Source organism: Propithecus coquereli, unplaced genomic scaffold (genome assembly GCF_000956105.1).
Source record: "Propithecus coquereli isolate 6110/MARCELLA unplaced genomic scaffold, Pcoq_1.0 Scaffold23, whole genome shotgun sequence".
Lineage (NCBI taxonomy): Eukaryota > Metazoa > Chordata > Mammalia > Primates > Indriidae > Propithecus > Propithecus coquereli.
Window position 1 is genome coordinate 7,067,525 of NW_012147841.1, and position 20,907 is coordinate 7,088,431.

At 36.8% G+C, this 20,907-nt stretch overlaps 1 protein-coding gene across 2 annotated transcripts in view; it reads right to left on the reverse strand.

Moving 5' to 3' along the window:
* Nucleotides 1-16,389: 16,389 nt before the first annotated feature.
* The window catches only part of ZFPM2 (zinc finger protein, FOG family member 2), a 616,571-nt gene continuing 612,053 nt past the window's right edge, over nt 16,390-20,907 (reverse strand). For both annotated transcript variants that reach the window (XM_012645307.1, XM_012645308.1), the window contains exon 8: nt 16,390-19,899. In XM_012645307.1, coding sequence (XP_012500761.1) covers nt 17,408-19,899 — 2,492 coding nt within the window. In that variant the 3' untranslated portion in view covers nt 16,390-17,407. The remainder of the gene's footprint in view (nt 19,900-20,907) is intronic.

The following is a 20,907-nucleotide window of genomic DNA, read 5'->3' on the forward strand; positions in this document are numbered from 1 at the left end:
TATAAGTCATATTGTTCTATTTAAAAATCTAACAAATTTACTCATTACTTCTAAGGGACATTGAAATATTAGTTCCATTTACAACTTCAGTAAACATTCAGAAACTTTTACATTTCATTAACAAATATATTTATACCTTTTAAAAATTTTTCAGCTTTACATTGACAAATAAACATTCCTAAATATGTATACTAGTCTGTTAAATCCAATAAACCTATAAAAATATAATAAACCTTAAGCTCTCTTAAATATTTTGACACTATTTACAAATATAGTACAAATTCAACTTAAAGTCAGAAATATAATGAGTCTAATATGTATTCTAAACCATAATTGCACATTTGGCATGTTAATTCTAAACCATTTATATCATCTCAAACAATACGGTGGGGGGGAGGTCACTTTTTCAAGTGTTGTGTAGAATCAACTTTTTAGCTTGTTAAGTTATTGAGATCTCTTAAGAATGGGAAGTATATGGGCCAGAATGCAATACTGATTGACAATCCCAACTTTTTCCTGTGGATGTTGTGTTATGGCCTTTGTCCATTGGTCTCAAATTGCACATTACCTAATTTTCAAATTGTTACTTGAGTGAGTATGTAATTCCTACTCAGGTGGTTGTACTACTTGACTGGATTATAGCAATCTCTTTACTGCTTCATTCTCTTCTGAATTCTTACTACATTCTGTCTGTTAGTATTATGCTCATATTTAAACCACATTTAATTGGATTACAGGAGTCACAAGATTGTTTCAGCATCACAACTCCTGAAAAGGTGAATTCTTTGGCAGTGGGCACAAGCAGTACTTCAGGAATAGTAGCTGTTGTTATTAGATTGTCAATATTGCCATTTTCTTTTTTCTTGAAATTTGTTTCAGATTTATCTAGGCTCCTTGGTAACTTGTAGGTCAGTGGTTCTCAAACTTTAGTGTGGATCAGAATCACTCGAAAGGGCTTGTTAAAACATAGACTTATGGGCTCCACCCTTCATAGTTTCTAATTCAGACTGTCTGGGCTAGAGCCTGAGAATATGCATTTCTAGTAAGATCCCAGATGATGTTGATGGTGTTGGTCCAGTGATCACACTTTGAAAACTACTGCCTTAGATTATCCAGGAAAATACCTCCTTCTACATTTTTCTCACTTCATGCCCTACATCCCAGCCCTTTTGAAAAACATCAATCAATTCAGTTCATTAAGTATATACTACCCATTATGTGTCAGGTATTGTGCTAGGTGTCAGGGATACAAGAATGAACCAGGCATTAATTCACATATTTTCATAAATGTACATATATAGAGATCACAAAGTGCTTCTAGAATTCATGGAAAGAACTCCTAACCCATATTTGGGGAGGTCTTGGAAAGTGAAACATGAGTGGTAATTTTAACAAAAATCTAAAAGGCAACAAAGATTTAGCGAATGACAGATTGCTAGGGATGCAGGCAGGGATAGGGAAAGACAGACATCAGGGAATGTTTCCACAGAAGAGTCATGACTGAGAGAAAACAAATGTACTAATGACTCTATTTGAGTCTTAACACCACAAGCATCTCAAAGCAGCATTTAAAAAAAAATATTTAAAGCGATCATCTGTTTTTGAATTTATGATAATTGAAAAAAGACTCAGAATGTGAGGTGCAAGGTGATATCATAACCTGCCGGGCTTTCAATAACCAGTGGTCCTGTCTGTCAATATGGACAGATGGTATATATCACAACGGGTAATGGCAGGGACCTCACTGCAGTCATGGATGGGTCATAATTATTTCCACTCATTTTTATGTTTTGGTGAGTATGATAGAGACTGACTGGTAGTTCTTCAAACTCATTCCCTTTTGTTTCCGGGCACAGATCTATTCCATATTCCCCACCACCTCATTTTCACTTGGGCATCACTATGTGAAAGAACTCTAGCCAATGGAATGTGGTCAGAAGGGATATATGTTGCTTCCAGGTCTGGCCCATTAAAATCTACCTTCAAATCCTCCTTTTTTTTTCCTGGCTTTCAATAGGATGTCAATGTTCAGAAAACTTAGAAACCCTGGGTTAATAATAGAAGAACCTTCGTTGACTTGAGTACGTGAGTGATTGGTTGGTCCCTCCTACCTAAGGAGCATTTTGGACGTTAGAAATAAATTTTCATTGTCTTAAACTACTGAAATTTCATGCTTTTAGCATGCTTTACAGTAGTTTGCACTACTGTAATGAATAAAATGACAATAAGAGACAATGTCTTTTATTAAAATAATGATCCTTTATAAAAATGGGGGACTGGAAAAATTTCTACTCCAGACTAGGTCAAGCCCAAAATAATCCCAAATACTATCATTTAGAATGTCTGGGGAATTTCCATCATAAAAGTGGTGGGGAAGAGCTCTTACAACAGTTGCTAATAATTATCTGTTTAAATGTCTCCTTTGATAGAATATAAGCTGTTTATCTTATTCATTATTTTATTTAAAGTATCTGGCATAGTGACTATCATATCTAGGTGATCAATAAATATACTATATATGAAATGTATCAAGTATTGGATCAGCAAGTTAGAGATGTAAGCAGGAGCCCAAAGATTTAAGGTCTTGTTAATCATGTTAAAGAAATTGCACTTGATCCTGAGGGAAATGGGGAGCCACTGAAGGATTTAAGAAGAGAGTGACAGTAATGATATTCTCTCTGTGGAAAGATCATTATAGTGAAAATAAAAGTTTTTCAACTTGAAACAGGTTTGAAACTGAAACTAGGAATATCAGTTTGGAGGCTCTTGTAGTAATCTAGGTAAGAGATAATTGTGTTATAATCTTGAACTATGTAAGATTTTAGTGACCTCATGAAGAGAGACAAGAAAATACATTTAAGACAGAGCTAGAGGAAGAATTGACAAGACTAAATGATCATCTGAAATGGGAGGCAGGAGAAGGAGAGAGTGAGAAAAGACCAGGAGTACTCCTACTTTGTGGACAGGATAACCAAGTGGGTGGTGCTGACATCACTAAAATGGGGAACGTGGGATTCAAAAAAATTGGGGAAAGTTGTATTCTCAACATTTGGGTTTTGCACATGTTAATCTCGTTTCTTACTTAAAGTAACTGCATTTCCACCTCCCTCCTCTCATCTTCCTCCTCTTCTCTACCTTGTCCTCTGCTTTTGTTTACCCGAATAACTTCTATTTATCTATTACCTCAAAATAGACTCTTTGGGAAACTTTCCCAGGATCCCCAAGACTGGATAAGGTGTTTTCTTTTGTGTTCTCAGTACTCTGTGCAACCGTGTAGCATTTATCACTATGCCTTGTATCTCCTTTTGGCTTTCCTCTCTACACTTCTCTACCCAAAGCCAGTTGAAGACATAGATCATCTTTTAACATTGGGTCCCCAGTGCCCATCATAGTGCTGTATCAGAGTAAGAACTCAAAACTAGGATTTGATCTTTAGTGGGTGGATGAATGAATGAATGCAGCATGAATAATTTTGAAGGGCACAAAATTCAAAATTGAAACCAACCAATAGCATTTGCTGATATCCTGTCTGTTTGAGACTTGCAGTATGCAGTTAGCACAGATGGCCATGAGATTACAGTACTCTTTACATATTTCATTCCCCCCGATTCTGTCCCCACTCCCACCCAAAGCCCCACCAGGAATGGCCATAAATCACAGAACAACTCTACTATTCCCTTAAGCATCTGTCTCTGATCACAGCGTGAGTCCACCGATCTTGTAATAGACTCCACAAGTGTTTTCCTTAGGAAAAAAAAACTTATCAGAATTAATACAAAATTGAAAATTAAAAAGTTCACAGTGAGGCAGCTGTTGTGTATAAGTGAGACATGTGTTCAAAGTTCTACTCTATTCTCTAAACTACTAAAGAATGAAAAGAGGTGACAGCAAGACCCTGTCTCTAAAATATTAAAATTAAAAAAGAATGAAAAGAGGTTGAGAGGGATACTTTCCCATTCCCAGCTGTCAAATACAGCTAATCTAATTTACAAATTGATACAAACTTACACTGTATGTATCATGGACAAAGCCTCTAACTGAAATAGGTACAGAAATGAAGAAAAGAGCTACACACTTGAACGGAACATTACAGTTGTCTGAGTTCAGTGGCAATGTGTTGTGAAATGAGGCACTCTGGGCTATGCAATAAAGGACCCAAACTATAGGATTGAGGACACAGAAAGCTCACGCAATGACAACTATGCAGTGTGCAGCCTTACCATTCAAAGTGTGGGCGATGCACCTGCAGCACTGATATCACCTGGGAGCTTCATTACAAATGGAAACTGGCAGGCCCCTCCCCACTCCTACTGAATCAGAATCTGCAGTTAAAAAAAAATCCTCAGATGATTTCTATAAACATTAAAGCTTGAGAGGCTTTGCTCCAACTAAAAGTATTCAAAGAGCTTACTGAGCTCAAATTAACTCACTTTAGGGTCACATTATAGTTTATTATACAGATTAGGACTTTTTTTAAATTAGAGATGGGGTCTCACTCTGTCACCCAGGCTGCTGGAGTTCAGTGGCATGGTCATAGCTCACTGCAGGCTTTAACCCATGAGCTCAAGTGATCCTCCAACCTCAACCTCCTGAATAGCTGGGACTATAGGTGCATGCCACCACGCCTAGCTACTTTTTAAAAAAATGTTTCGTAGATGCAGGCTCTTTCTGTGTTGCCCAAAGGACATTTGTGAGGGTGAAAATGAATGCTGAAATAATCATAATTGCATATTTTTGACATATTTAGTTATTAAGAAATAAATTAGTTTTTATAAGTGGATCTAAAAATGTTCTAGTCATAAACAATCTTTAAAAATAAAATTATTTGTAAAATAGAAATAAAATATCCATGTGTATTAAATAAAAATTAATAATACTGTTCTAATGTAAGTTTTGAGAAATGTACCGTGGCTATCAATATATTTAATAAAATGTGAGTATTAAGGGATGTTGGGTGATAGTACATGGGAACTCTACTATTTTTGCAACTGTTCTGCAAATCTAAAACTATTTCAAACCAAGGTATAAAAAACAAAATACACAATGAATTTAAGAACATATTGTTAATATCTGCATACATGGATTGTTATCAAAAGACCATGAGATCTGTGGAGGAAAAAGGGAGAGCTTTATTTTCTATAACAAACAATCTGCAGATTGGGGAGACACAGCCTTCAGAGTAAAAGGAAAGCATGATCCAAGGAGGAGTTGGAGGGTCAGAGATTGTAGAGGCAAAAACAGCAGAACAGGGGAGGGGAGTCAGAGAAGTGAGGAATAAAATCTTGATTGGATGACCTTTAAGCCCCAAATTACAGTCTCTTTTAATAGGCTGGTTCCAGGTGGTCTGTTGGTAGTCAGTTGGGGAATTTCTAGCTGCAATCTCTCTTGGCACTGACAATAGGAATTGGTGTGGCTTGATTGTAGAAAAAGAGGTCCTGTGACTCTCTTCAACATCTTTCTAAGAACAGAGTAGGTGAGTGCTCCCTCACCCAGCCATGGCTACCTCATGCTGTTTTAACCTAGATCTCACTTAGCTACCAGAAATTCATTTTGTCTATCGACTGGGGCATGCTTTAACAGAATATATAGCATAAGCAGTGTATTTTATTCTTAATACATATGGCATAATCTCAGAGACAAATTGCTAAATGAGAGATACTTTCATTTTTCTATTTTTAATTGAAATGTGCAAATATTTCAGTCTACATATCTATAGAGGTACTACTTTTTATTTCCATTTAAGTGCCTTCTTTTGTAAAATATATTTTAAAGAAAAATTATCAAATAATTTATCTCTATTACTTTTTGGATATAATGGAAGATCATAAGCTTTCTTATTTCATTTCATTGCAATAAAAATAAATTTATCCAATTACAAATAGAAACTCCAATAAAAGAGCTTTCCTCCAAATTGGGATAATACAAAATGTAATTATAAAATGTAAAAACTAAATCTTGGACACTGTTTTAATTCTTAACGTTTAATAAAGCTAGACTCCCTATTTTATAGTGGTAAATTTCATGTCTTTTTGCTGGCTTCTTTGAAAACACTTAATAACCCATTTGTTGAATATATTAATTAAATATTTTTAAATGATTTTGAATTAAGTGTAACCAAAATTTAGAGGACTTGGTAAAAAAAAAGTTCAATATCCTTATAAGAGATGTATATGAGTATATGAAGTATTTCTTCAAATTAATAATCAAACATTTAAAAAATCTGATTATTGACAAGAAGCGAAGAATGAGTAATGTAATACAATAATCATTTTGCATTCAACATCAGCTTTATCGCCAACATTTCTTTCAGTTACTCTTACTCTGTGTGTATGTGTGCATATATAAATGTGTATCTAAATTAAATTGAGTTATTAATTTAATTTAAAATATTTAATTTAAGTTATTAATTTAATTTAGAGTATTTAATTTGAATTTTTAATTTAATTTAATTTAAAAATGTATCTGTTAAATTGATAGAATGTAGCTTATTTGGCAAAATTCCAAATTATATATGTACTACACCAATTCCAATAGTGACGTTAACATAGATTAATCATTTGATCTAAGTGAAAAGTCATGCTTTCTAGAGTAATACATGCACACCCACCGCAGCTGCATATATTGAATCATAATCTTCAGACCCAAACAGTTAAATAGTTACTAAATTTGAAGTAAATTTTAAAGATTCTTAAGCAAATTTATGTGGTCTAGTTTTGTGTAGTTAATTATGTCTTTACAGCTTCCTTGGTGAATGGTAGCTGTAAATACAAAATTTGTGTAAGTCACACATTATCTAACTTCCTTGAGACGTGTACACTAGTTCTTAATCTTTTATTAAATGACATTTCTTTTTAAGCATTTACAGCTGAAATGACATATTGCAAAATAAAAATGTGTTCCCAAACACAAAAATAGGGACCTAGTTGTCCATCTATACCATATACAATCATATATTGCATGATAAAACCAAAGTAACTAGATCATCCAGACTATCGTCTATTTGTTTTTTTGTTTGTTTGTTTTTGGATTTATCATGTTTTATTTATCCTTTACTCAGCTCTTACTATTGTCTATTTGTAACTTCTGCAACGAAGTAACTATCCTTCTATTTTCAGCATATTCCATAGTCTAATTAGTAATTCCTCACGTTTTTGTAGATCTCATTGCCTAGTGGCGCTTTGTGCATACTGTGGTCAGGACACAGGTATATCCAATAGTGAGCAGAGGCTCCCAGAACACAAGAGTTAAATTGTCTTTCACTGCTTCTGTCCAAATGTGCCTTATCATCGAAGACCTTATGTGTTGTCCTTGAAAAGAAAGTGTTAATTACACTACATTGCATCTAGAAAGGGTCAGAACAAAAGATAGGGTACCTCTGTTTGTCTTTCGGCTTTAACCACATGTTAAAGAGAAAACCATTCACTGGACATGCATCTTACCCGCTACCAATGAAGATGATGTTGCCGGGTGTGGTGGCTCACGCCTGTAATCCTAGCACTCTGGGAGGCCGAGGTGGGTGGATCGCTCAAGGTCAGGAGTTCGAGACCAGCCTGAGCAAGAGTGAGACCTCCTCTCTACTAAAAATAGAAAGAAATTATCTGGACAACTAAAAATACATATATATAGAAAAAATTAGCCGGGCATGGTGGTGCATGCCTGTAGTTCCAGCTACTCGGGAGGCTGAGGCAGTAGGATTGCTTGAGCCCAGGAGTTTGAGGTTGCTGTGAGCTAGGCTGAAGCCACGGCACTCTAGCCCAGGCAACAGAGTGAAACTCTGTCTCAAAAAAAAAAAAAAAAAAAAAGATGATGTTAGAAGCTGGTAATAACTGGAAGTCTATGGAATTTATCCAACTTATTTTGATGCAACTCTTGATAATAATACTTATTATGAAAAACCTAAGGCAAATTCTGAAAAAGGTCAGGAATTTTCCAGGCAGAATGGGACATATAGTTCTTTTAACTCAGACAATTCTTGTGCCAGTAGGCATAACAGGTATCAGGCAAACCTGCAACATGATTATAAGTGATTTGGCTTGAGGTAGAGGCTTATGGAAAAGGGTAGCAAAGGCTTGTAGACAAATAACTGAATTCAAAGACTTGACTCCACTGGTTCTGCCACTTGGGAAACTCATTCAACTGCTTTAAGCCTCAGTTTGCTCATTGAAAAAAATAGTAATTATAGCACTGATGTAGTAGGTGTAACACTTACTGCTCTAAACTCTGTATATGTAATATCACATTATTTTGATCTCTAAATTAAATTGAATCTGCTCCAAGTCTACATCCGCTAGACTAGCAAGAAATTTAATATGAGTGTTATTGGAACTCCTGCCACCTCCCAGGATTAGAATCCAGAACATGGAAGATGAACCTCTTCATTTCGGGGTCACACTTCAATGCACAGCATGTTGTTGATGCTTCTTGTTCAAGTCCTTACATCAATTGATAAAGATACATCTGTTGCTTTTGTGCCAAGAAAGTGAGGAAATAATTGCAGGAGCTAAATCATCAAATTAGTTAGAGGGAATGGGATGCTTAAGTAGAAAGACTGGCTTAGACTAAGATCAGTGACCATTTATACATTGTAGCAGGAGGAAGGAGTCTGTTTGTCCAACCTGGGGTAAGTGTATGAGTGGTCTGATGTGAACATTTTTCTGTTAGTTCCTGTCTTTGAATTTTTCTCTCTGTTCCTCCTAAGATTTTTTCCTTATGATTTCTATGTTTATCTCCTTCATTTTTTATTTTGAATCACTCCCTCTTTCTGTAATCAATCTGTTACTTTAAACTAGTCATGATATTGAGTGTATTTTTTCATGTATTGAATTTTTTAAATAAAGTTTTAGGTCCCTATTTCTAATTTTAAAAGACTATTTGGTCATTGTGTATTTTTCTATAAATATAACAACATTGTATTTTACTTGATTAATTATTTTTCTTGAGGGTCATTCAACGCCAATAGGGAAAAAAGTTCTGGACTTAGTGAATTTGATACATTTACACCATCTGAAACCAGATTACATTATATGTAAGAAGTGGAATGAATGATCAAAGAAGTGCTTCCAAGCAAAAAGCTCTGATATCCTTCTTTAATATGTAGATAAAAACTGTTTGAAATTAATATATTATTTGTATGCAAAATGGGGCAGCTAAGATTCTTGAAAACAGTTTATTTTCTTTCAATCCTGTTTACTCTATTAATATACTGAGCAAACTCTTTTTGCTAGATAGTGCCAAAGTAAACTTTTTCCCAGCCTGTGTCTGATTTTTTATGATTCTCTGAATTAATAAGGTTTATGAAGTTCCAAATAGATACACCGCCTGACGCGGAATTGTCATCAGACTCAGTTATGCTCCAGCATTGGGTCCTGAGTTGAAACCTGTCAGTTTAGATAGTTCATTCTTTATGGGATGTTATTAATGTTTGTTAATAACATTCACATCTCAATCAAGTTTCAAGAGAATCACCAGGTTAGGTGAAACTTAATTTCTGCTGTGCCGCCACACATGTAGAACCTGGCTGGGAGCCATAACCCCTTTTCCTCCATCCCTTTCCTCTACCTCCATACTGGCCAGAGTATTTCCATACCTTCCTGTAGGAAACTGAAAAATAATCCCCCAAAATATTAAGATATTAGGTCCTAATCCCTAGAACTATCCCTATATGTTGCCTTATAAGGAAAAATGTCTTTGCAGATGTGATTAGTGATCTTGACATAGGAAGATTATCTAAGATTATACTTGTGGGCCCTAAATGCTATCATTAGTGTCCTTATGAGAGAGAGGCAGGAAGAGATTATAGACAGAAGAGTAGGTGATGTGTCCTGGAGGCAGAGATTAGAGTGATGCAGCCACAAGACAAGGAATGCTGACAACCACCAGAAGCTGGAAAAGGCAAGAAGGTATTACTCCGCAGAGACTCTGAAGGAAGCACAGTCCTGCTGACATCTTGATGTCCAAGTTCTGACCTCCAGATCTGTGAGAGAATACATTTTTGTTTAAGTCACCAAATTTGTGGTAAACTGTTATAGAAGTCATGAAGAACCAACATGCTGCCTTCTATCTCCAGAGAATGTTTGGGCTAGACTTACATGTATCAGAGAGAGAAAAGAGTAGCTGGAATTTTTGCTGTTGCGACTTGTTCTCTTCCATCTTCAAAGGAAATATATAAGTGGAAGAAGAGAAGTTGTGAAAAGAAAACACAGCGCCTTTTAAGCTAAGCTCTCAGGACTGGTCTATCCCAGTTGTTTGTCTATTTCTGCTTTTCTCAGGCTACAATTTCTGGACCCGTCCCCCCCCACCAGCTGATATCTGGTTGCCTATGGGAGGCATTGATGAGATATTAAAAGACAGGAAGAAGGGAGAAGTTCTTCTTTTTTTTCTACTTTGGATTGTCCCTCTGGTGACGGCAATGACAACATTGGACAATTGCAGCTTCCTGTGCACCTAGTGGGTTCCCAGGAGCAGTAGGAAGTGCTGCCAGCCCCAGCAGTCTCAGTTGCTCAGCCTTCATGGACTCTGGCCTTATCAGGGGTATTGATGGCAGTTTGGACCCTTGGCTTCTGCACTGTAAGCAGGATTTTGGCCTCCTGGCTTCCTACAAAGCTATAGTGCAGTGGATCCAACAGCAGAATGATAATCATGGTTTCTGAGAAGTACCACTTTCACTTTGCTACTCCAGTCCTCAGAGTGATCATGGCTTCCTGATGTCCCCAATCCCTTTCAACTCATCCAGGCTTTCCAATACTTTTGTAACTATTTCCCTATATAAAATTCCCATATTTGAAATACCTATGCCAGATACTGACTTCCTGAGGAACAAGATTTTCCTATGTTATGACATGTGGTTTTATTTCCCCATATAATGGTGGTGAAATAGTGTTTATCTCTATATTAAAAAGTAATGGTTTAAAAACTGTCTGGCAAATTATTCCTTTACATTGATAAGTTAATTATTTAATAGACCAGGTTAACTCTCAACTAACCATTTCTTCTTTCAATCATTGTTCACTCATATATATATTCACACACCCACTGTTTTCTATTGCCATTATTCACTCATTGATCCATTCACAAATCCTTACTGAGAGTCACTTTACTGGACCTGTGCCAGGTACTAGTTAATTAATTGATGACTTAATTTCATTTTTGATATCTAGTTCTTTTTTGTTTACTACTTTATGATAATATAGCAGGAGTGGTTTACAGAAATGGTTTATATTAGCTCAAGAAATTAGAAGTTGAGCTGTTTTAAACCCACAGTCTTACTCTGGTTTGTGTTGCTGTAAAGGAATACTTGAGGCTGGGTAATTTATAAAAATAGGTTTATTTGGCTCACAATTCTGCTTGCTGGAATATTGGGCACCTGGGGAAAGCTTCAGGCTGTGTCCACTCATGGTGGAAGGTGGAGGAGAGCTGGTGTGTACAGAGATCACATGGTAAGAGAGGAAACAAGGTGAGGAGGGGGTGCCAAACTCTTTTTAACAACCGACTCTTGTGGGAACTAACAGAACAAGAACTCAACTTATTACTATTCATGAGGGATCCATCCCCATGACCCAAACACCTCCTAGTAAGCCTCACCTCCAACATTGGGGATCAAATTTTAACATGAGGTTTGGGTGGCAAACATCCATATTATAGCACCCACTGAAAACTGTTGAGTCAGTTATATGCACAAATGAGTATAAAATAGTTTCTTACTCTTAAATTTCAATAATTTAATATTAATACTGTTCAAAATGAACCTCATAAAGGCTTAGTGTTAGAAAAAAATGCTGAAGCTAAAAGCTGTAATATTTTGGTGTTTGCTACTTATTTCTTGTATCCACAACTAAAAATATCTTCTACTTGTGCATTTCCCGTTTTTATAGGACAAGGTGATCCAAACTGAGATTATTTTGAATGCTTGATAATTAGAGACTAGGAAACACATCTTTTAAAACATTTTAAGCAATTTGACTTTTAAGAATAAATACTGAATTTGTTGTGGGGCAAAATTGCCTTTAGTTATAGGAAAACCATCACTTTCATTTAGTCGACTAATATTTATTAACATTACTGGGTGCAAGGAACAAATAAAGATATTTTTCTGAATGAAAATGTTTGAGATATGATAACTTCAAGAATCTAACCACTCTATAAGTTAATAGAAAAAGTTTCCTTTGAAATAAACAGCTCTTTTTTGTTTTCACAATTTTCATTAGATAAATGTTTCCTTTCTAAGTATGGATTTAAATTGCCCTTTGCCTATATTTTCTGCTTTTTCCTGTTGGTCTATTTTATATGTTTTCTTCTTTAAGCATTTTCTCAGTGAAAATGAAAAGAGGCCCTAAAGACAGCAAATATTCTGTGTAAAATCACTGGACTAATTATTGATGCCTCTGTTTTTAAGATACACAGACCTTGGCCTGAGTGTTCTGGTATCTTTTGGGATCTTCTGTGCTTAGGGGTATAAGATGAGTACTGCTTAGAGGGGTCGAGCTTAAGGCAGAAAGTGAGTATTCCAGAGGTGGACCTGAAGGTAGAATGAGGAAGAACTGCTTCTCTCCAGCTCCAGGTGTGAAATTGTTTAGGACACCTGAGCATGGAGAGGTGTGGATCCACTAGTGGTACAGAGAACCATGAAGTTGGGTGGCCATCCTTAAAGAAACCTTAGTGTTAGGTCTGGTTTAGTTGAGTACTTGAGAGGTATTCTATTAATATACATTGCTTTTCCCTTCCATCTTTCCTGGACTTTAAGGAAATATTTTTAGAATGTGGTATTAAGAGTGAGGCATATCAGATGCCTGTGATTATGCAGTAAAGGGAAAGCAGTGTTCTTCTGTTGAAGCCGGAATGTGGGAACAGTGGTCATCACCAGAAGAAGGTGTTGGTATCCCCCCAAGAGCAGTCTCATAGGGTTGCCATACTGGAAAAATCTCAATAGCTGGTCACTCCAAATTCTGGCATTCAAGTTTGTGGAGGTTTATGTCATTGAAACTTAGCCATTAAACAGGAAACACTGCCTTTCTTTTAAGTCATAGATCAGAGACCAAGACATTTGGGTAACATTGATATCACCACATGCCTTCTGCTTTAATGAGGGAACATTATGTCAGCAGGTAATCTGAGAGGAAGACCCAGGTATCTGACTCTGACTCATTAGCTTTGTGATTAAGGCCACTTAAAATCTTTGACTCTTGGTTTGGCTTGAAAATGAGAGAGTTCTTCCTGACTAAAAGGTGTTTAAGTAGTGCTTACAGATTCCATAACAACTTGATCTTCAGTTTTAATTTCAATATGAAAACATACATGTTGAGTTATTTTAAATTGTAATAGTTTTAAACTCAAATGTGTTACACATTAGATAGCAACACTTTAAAATAAATGCTGATTGCATATTAAATTCTGCTGCCAGCTTCATTAATTTTGGTGTTGACCACAGCACACAGCTTCCTGTTTCCTCTGTTTAATTCAATGGTTCTCAATTCCAGATAAGGAAAGACAACAGAGAATTCCCTAGGGTTGCTTTGTTAAAAAATAAACAAACAAACTAAACCTAGAAAATCCTAGAAATCCTAGAAATCCAAAAACCTAGAAATCCAGGTCCAAACCTAAGATATTCTGATTTCTTAAGTTTTAGAATTCTGTAAAGGATTTAAATACTATAGACCAATCTAAAGAACCAATATATCCATTGTTTTTTTTTTTTTTACCACCTTTTCCCCAGATAACTCAACTGATAATATTGTGACCTCAATGTTTTTGATTGAACATGGGGCATTTTTTATCAGTGAGGGTTGAAATTGGATAGCCGCATGCAGAAGAATGAAACAGGATCCATATCTCTCACCACTCACAAAAATGAATTTAAGATGGATAAAAGACAAATAAATCCAAAGCATGTGACCATACGAATTCTATAGGAAAATGTAGGAAAAACTCTTCTAGATATTGGACTAGGCAAAGAATTTATGACTAAGACCCCCATGGCAATCATGACAACAGCAAAAAATAATACATGGAATTTGATTAGACTAAAAAGCTTCTGCACAGCTAAGGAAACAATCAACAGAGCAAATAGACAATCTGCTACATTACCTATACAATGGGAGAAATAGTCTCAAACTAAACATCCAATAAAGGGCTAGCATCCAGAATTTACAAAGAACTCAAAGAAATCAGCAAGAAAAAACCAAACAACCTCATTAAAAAGAGGGCAAAAGATATGAATAGAAGCTTCTCAAAAGGAGAAAGACAAATGGCCAATAAACATGAAAAAATGCTCAACTTCACTAATCATCAGGGAAAGGCAAATGATTACCTTACCCCAGTTAGAACTGCATTTATTAAAAAGTCCAAAACAATAGATGTTGGAATGGATGGAGAGAGAAAGGAGCTCTTATACACTGTTGGTGGGACTGCAAATTAGTACAACCCTTATAGAAAACAGTGCGGAGATCCTCAAAGAACGAAAAGTATACTTACCATTCAATCTAACAATTCCACTTTTGGTTATCTACCCAAAGGAAAAGAAGACTTTTCATCAAAAAAAAGCTGCACTTGAATGTTTATTGCAGCACAATTCACAATTGCAAAGATGTCAAATCAACCCAAGTGCCATCAATTCATGAGTGGATTAATAAAATGTAGTATATGTATACCATGGAATATTACTCAGCCATAAAAAAGGATGAATTAATGCCTTTTGCAACAATCTGGATGGAACTGGAGACCATTCTAAGTGAAGTACCTCAAGAATTGAAAAACAAACACCACAAGTACTTACTATTAAATTGGAACTAACCGACTAACCAAGGAACACACATATGCACAGAGGGAAATAAAACTCAGTAGAAATCAACCAAAGGGGAAGGGGGAAGGAAGGGAAGGGCGAAAACCTACCTAATGGTTAAAATGAAGACTATCTGGGTGCCGGGACTCAAGCATTACAAAAGTGATACATGTAACCTAAAACATTTGTACCACCTTAATATTTTGAAATAACAATAAAAAAGTTGTACTGCAGGCTCCTGAGCTCAAGCAATCCTCCTGCCTCAGCCTCCTGTTCTTTCCAATCTACATACTTTTCTTTTGAAAAATTTCACTCACTTTTCTTTAATTGATCTAGGTTGATTGGCATATATAATTGGCATTGTAACATATTCCTTAAGCAATCCTAATGAGGGAACTCTGTTGACAAACACTAAACTGAACCAGAGTATAAACTCCTTTGGGGAAGTAATCATGTGTTATACTTCTTTGCCTTCATCTCCAAAACAGTGGATACAAACCTAGGTTAATAAATATATGTTGATTGTCTTTTTTTTTCTTTTTAAAGAGGGAAGAAGATGAAAAAGAGATTGGGGAAGGAAGTCCTCTTCAGCATACCCAGTTCTGCCAGGTCCAGCCTGAGAATTGCATAGGTCTTTCTGAACATCTCTGTAGATCCCCAAAGATACACTTTGAGAGATTCCTGTTATCCTCTATTAAGCGTATCAGTTCTGTTCACCCTGTTTAGTCACTGACTGAAATGGAAAGCATCAGTTAAGGCAAAGATCTTAAGTCTGAAAAAGGTTATTCTCAACAAGCAACTGGAGAAATGTTCTTGACAACACAGTATTTTTCTATGTTTTGTCACAGTATTTGTATGTTTTGTTTGAGGCCAACACCTTATGTTAATTATGCTACCACGTCCAGTGCAGATGAACCATAGTGCATCACAACCTACCTGAAAATAGTGGGCTTTAGCTACAGGTGGGTAATCACCTTTCCAGATCAGGAGGTTTCTAATCTTGTGCCTGCTGAATTACTCTCAGTGCCTCTGGCTGGCCCATTTGGCCCTCCACAATCTGATCCATATTCTCTGCTCTCCACTCCCCCTCAATATATAAACCCCAGGAGTGTACAAAAAGATGTGTAAAATCTAGTGTCTTTTACAAATTGCAAGCATGAGATTCGTGCATCTTTACTCATCAGAGTCACTTTAGCACACTACTTCACCATTCCTCAAAATGCAAATCTCTCTCTCTGGTAAACTCTATCTGAAAGTTTGGTGCATTTGATCAACAATTGTGCCAATTCTTGTACATATAACTTGTAAGTTATTTATACATTCATGAAATTGTTCTTTTTCTGTGCTACAGTGATGGTGAGTGATGGAGGACAGAGACATTCTGCTAATTATAGTTATAATGAAGAACTTTTCTAGTTTCATGGCCTGGAGTCTCTAGCTCATTTTAATATAGCCAGTTATATTAATTAGGCATATATAAAGGACAACTTATCTCTTTATTGGTTTGTCATTGTGTTACTGCAGCTATTTAGTATTGTTTTTAGCCTATTATTATCACAAAGAATAGATTTAGTATTTCCCTTGTATTTTAAAGGAAAAAAAAAAGGATGCCAAACTTCTCCAACAATCTGGAATTTTATTCCATCCATATACATGCATAGTAACAACATTTGTTGAGAAATTATTTCTATCAGAAGTAGAACATTATCTTTGTGATCACCAGGTGCAGTATTGCTACTCTTATATTTAAATAGATCTTATATATGAATTAAATTCATACTTGCAGCATCGAGTTTAGGGTTTCGATTTAGACTGTGCCTTTCAAAAGATAAAACTGATTAATACTACCTCATTACTTACAATACTGCTTCCAGTAATTTTGTTCATTCTTTATAAAGTATTGCATTTAACAGCAAAGGTTTAAAAATTGAGACAGAGCTGCATCAGCGAAAGAAAATACAAGTACTATACAAGAAAAATTTGCCATCTTCATTGAACATACATGTTTAAGATTAAGAAAATGGACAGAAACATACGGCTACATACAAATGCAAAGCCTAGTGACTAAGGGACTGTATCTGCTAAAATATAAAGTGCAATTGGAGCCTGATTATCCAAGAATTGAAATCTTAAGGCGAACTCATAGTATGTGTATTTAGAACATCTTTGCAAGTTATATTTTAGCATATACATAAATCTGCAACAGCATATAAGAAAAAAAATCAAGATACACAAGTGCTTTTGAAGCTATTTCTAAAATGCTTTTCTGTATTGTTTGTGACTATTTTCTTTAAAAGCTACTATACAGTGCAAACCATATGTGCTACACAATAACTATACAATAACATTACAAATGACTTTAATATAAAGTTTTTAAATAAAAAATAACATAACCACAGCTATGAATACTGCTGGTAAAATAAATTAATTATCTTTTTTTGAAAATGGCACCAATAATACACTTTACTAATGGACTGTAATGAAATTTCACCTTAAGTCTTCAACTCAGCCATAATGAATTATCTCCTGATTGCCCAGATGTAATTCAAACAGCTTTTTTTTTTTTTTTTCTGAACTGGTTAGAACAACATACTAAACACTGGTACCAAGGTGACGGATGTTTATTTATTTAGTTCATTTGACATGTTCTGCCGCATGTGACGAGCAATAAAACTTCTTGTGAGTTATAAAGTTTGAAAGGTTGTTGAACTGGATGTCACACAGCCGGCAGTATTTCCCACTGGTTGGAGCCTGGGTAGAACCATTCACACCTTTCGCTATACTAGACAACTGTTCCTCTGCGGAGGGAATTCCCGGTGAGACGTTCTCATTTGCAGCTAACGGGTTCTCAGAGATCCATGAGGGAGATTTGTGGCCGTCTTCATGCTGAGGATTCTGGGAAATGTTCTCTTGTTGTGGGTTGGCGGCAGGTCTCTCATCTTGTTTCAGTCCTCCGTTCACGATCACCATGCCTCTATTTTTGGGCAACAACGGCAGAGAATCTTTCTTCAGCACAGCACACCCATTTGAGGAAGCCTGGCCTTTAGGAGATTCATTTTCCGCATTTGTGCTTTGCTCCATGTCAGTGTTATGGATGACAAGAGAACCGGAAATGTAATCACTTGGCTTTATTCCATAATATGGAGAAAGCTGGTCGGCTCCTTTTGCTTTCTTTATTGCTCCAGGGTAAAGGCATTGTGGAAGAAACAAATGTTTGTTTTCTTCTTTTGTAGCAATGAGCTGAGCGGCTTCACTAAAGACTTTCAGGCCTTGTAGAGTTGCTAAGTGGGATGAAAATAAGTTTCCATTGGGGGAAGGTTGCTTTAGATTCCCATTTTTCTCACATTTTATTATGCTTCTTTCATAGCTGACATCAGGGCTGTTTCTTTCGCTTTCTGGATTCGGAAATACTTTGTTGTCGAGTTGACCGAGGTCATTACGCTGGTGTGCGGTGACCGGGCAGAAATTCTGCTTGTGGGTCAGATAGTTTTCTACTTTATTGAAACTGATCTTGCACACAGTGCACTCGTGATAGTCCAGCAGCCTTTTGGGAGACGTGGTTGTCCGCTCAGACTGGGATAAACACTTTTTGCTGAGATCTATGGGCACGTCCATCTCTAGGCAGGAAACACTGGAATGAGTAGTGTCACATTTGGAAACCGGAACACATTTGTTGATGGTCAGAGAAGTCTCCAAGTGCTTTGAGACGATTCCTGGAAAGATATCACATCTTGGGTGGTAGCACTCTCCTAGCCCTTCTGTGGGTTCTTGAGTGGAGGTACAAGGATTGCTGAGGTTGGCTACGTCAAGAAATCGCTGTTGAACCAGCGGAGGCCTCTGTTCCTGTTCAGGTAGGCACATCTCATACATCTTTCTTCGCTTGCGTGTGCGCATGGTTCTCTGCATGGCAGGCACTTTGTTTGAAGCAGATCTCTTTAGTGGAGGGTCGTGGCGTGTAGCACAGTAGTACTGTTTGTGGACCATGTATGTTTCGTGCCGACTGAAGGTAATGTTGCAAGCTTCACAGGTAGTCTTATTTGGGTCACTTTCCCCGTCCACTAAGGGGACACTGGTATTTTTCACATCAACAGGTTTTCCATTAATTTTATCATCACTGCTATTGGAGGTGGAAAGCTTCTTAGTCTGAGTGGAAAAGTCCTTATCATGGCCCTTCCCATTTGGACCAATTAAATCTAAAACAGTGGAAGAATTGATGCAAGATGTTTGAAGAAGTGGATTCTCAGGATCAGCAGAATGAGCAGCTGGGTTGAGAAGGTTTATGGAGGTTTGGCCAGTGTTGGGACTTACAGCTTCAGACATCTTTTCTGACACACCAGGGAACTCTGGGGACTTGGCCATCTGCTGCCATCGACTGCTGCAATAATGTTTTTTGTGCACTAGATAATTATCCAAATTATTGAATGTTATGTTACACTCAAAACAAGTAGCCCCCTTGGGCATCAAAGGGCTGTAGATTACAGGAGGGTAGCTACTACTTCCATGCCTCAGTCGCCGATGTACCAGTTCAGACATCTTGGCTAAGATCTCTGAAGCTTGAGGGACCATTGTGATATCTTGGGGGAAAGCGAACTGAGATAGGAAAGGGCCCACAGGGAAAGAAGGCCCAATGTTAGGCTGAACTGGAGATGAGGCGAGTCTGGGGCTAGAGGGCTCAGACTTTATTTTTGTGTAAGAAAAGTTTTGTTTATTTGTTGTAGGCTGAATCTCTGATCTCTGATTGGTCAGAAAGAGCTGAGTCTTTTTCTCACACTTGTCCAGCTCTGTGTCAGAGCTTGCATCTTTAGTCTGCATGGCCTTTTGGCTCTGGGAGAGTTCACTTCTGGTCAACAAGTCCGTGGCTGGCTGTAAGCTGTCTTCGGTTCCACCTGGAGAGTGTTCCATGTCACTTTCTCTGGGGAGTTTGCTGCTGGGGACATGGAGCTCCTGGTGCTGCAATAACTCCCTCTGAGTCTGGAAGCCAAAATGGCAGTGATTACATCGGAAGGCAGCTTGAGTGAGATGGGAGAATAGGTGTTGGTGAAAGTTGATCACAGAATCAGCAGTGTAGCTACAGACGGTGCATTTTAGACTAGCACCAGGGGGGAGGAATTCTTCCATTTTCACTCCTGAAGAGACATACAAAATAAGAACATTGAGAACCATATGCATTGGTTTTCTAATGACAGGGACCTTTACTAATGACCTAACATCTGCAATGCAACAGGCATAAATTGAAATCTTTCAGAATCTCATTTGTGATATTAGCTATTTTTTCTTGTGACATGTTTTGCCATGTGTGATAATAGTAATAGCACTTTATAGTTTCCAAAGCACTTTCATGAGTATTAAGGCATCGAAATGGAGTAAGTTTCATTGTCTCCATTTTACAGGTCAGGAGACACTCTTAAGGAGTCTAAAGAAATTGATTATGGTAATAAAGCTATTAAGTGGTGGAGCTACACCTATACCTCAGAGTTTATAATTTCTAATCCAATAACCTTCTTACTACCACACTGTACGTCAGGAAGAAGTGAACATTCATGAGGATTGCTATTGAAAGCCAATGCAAATCAGATAAATCTCAGTGTACTACATATAGACGTTAGTCAAAAGATTCCAAATAGGAACCATGTTGTAACGTAATTAATAACCTCCTAATTTATCTTTCGTATAAATCTAGAATTTTATTCATTAGTTTTGCTAACATGGTTTATCTCTATCCAGGGCTGATATTGAGCTGGTAGATGCCAGTACACTAATATAATCATTTTGGATGAGCATTTATGCTCATTGATCACTGCTTATTTTTATTAATAGTCAGTTATTAAATATTTTGAATATCACCATTGACTGTGGTAAATAAGCATTACTAAGGTTAACTCTAGGTGTCAACTGTTGGCATATGGTTAAATTAGGCTTGGCTCACCCCCTCTGCGCTCTAGACTAAAATGAGAAAGGTCCTTTCTATTAATAAGCTGAAAACATGGCAGAGGTACCCAGTCCTGTTATGATAAAAGGGGACTTCCTATCCCTAGCTCCTTTTTTCCTTAACTAATCCGATCCTCATTTTCCATTTAGCTGAAAAGATCCTTGCATTCTCTGTTCTTTTTGTTTTGTGCATGACTTTACTCACC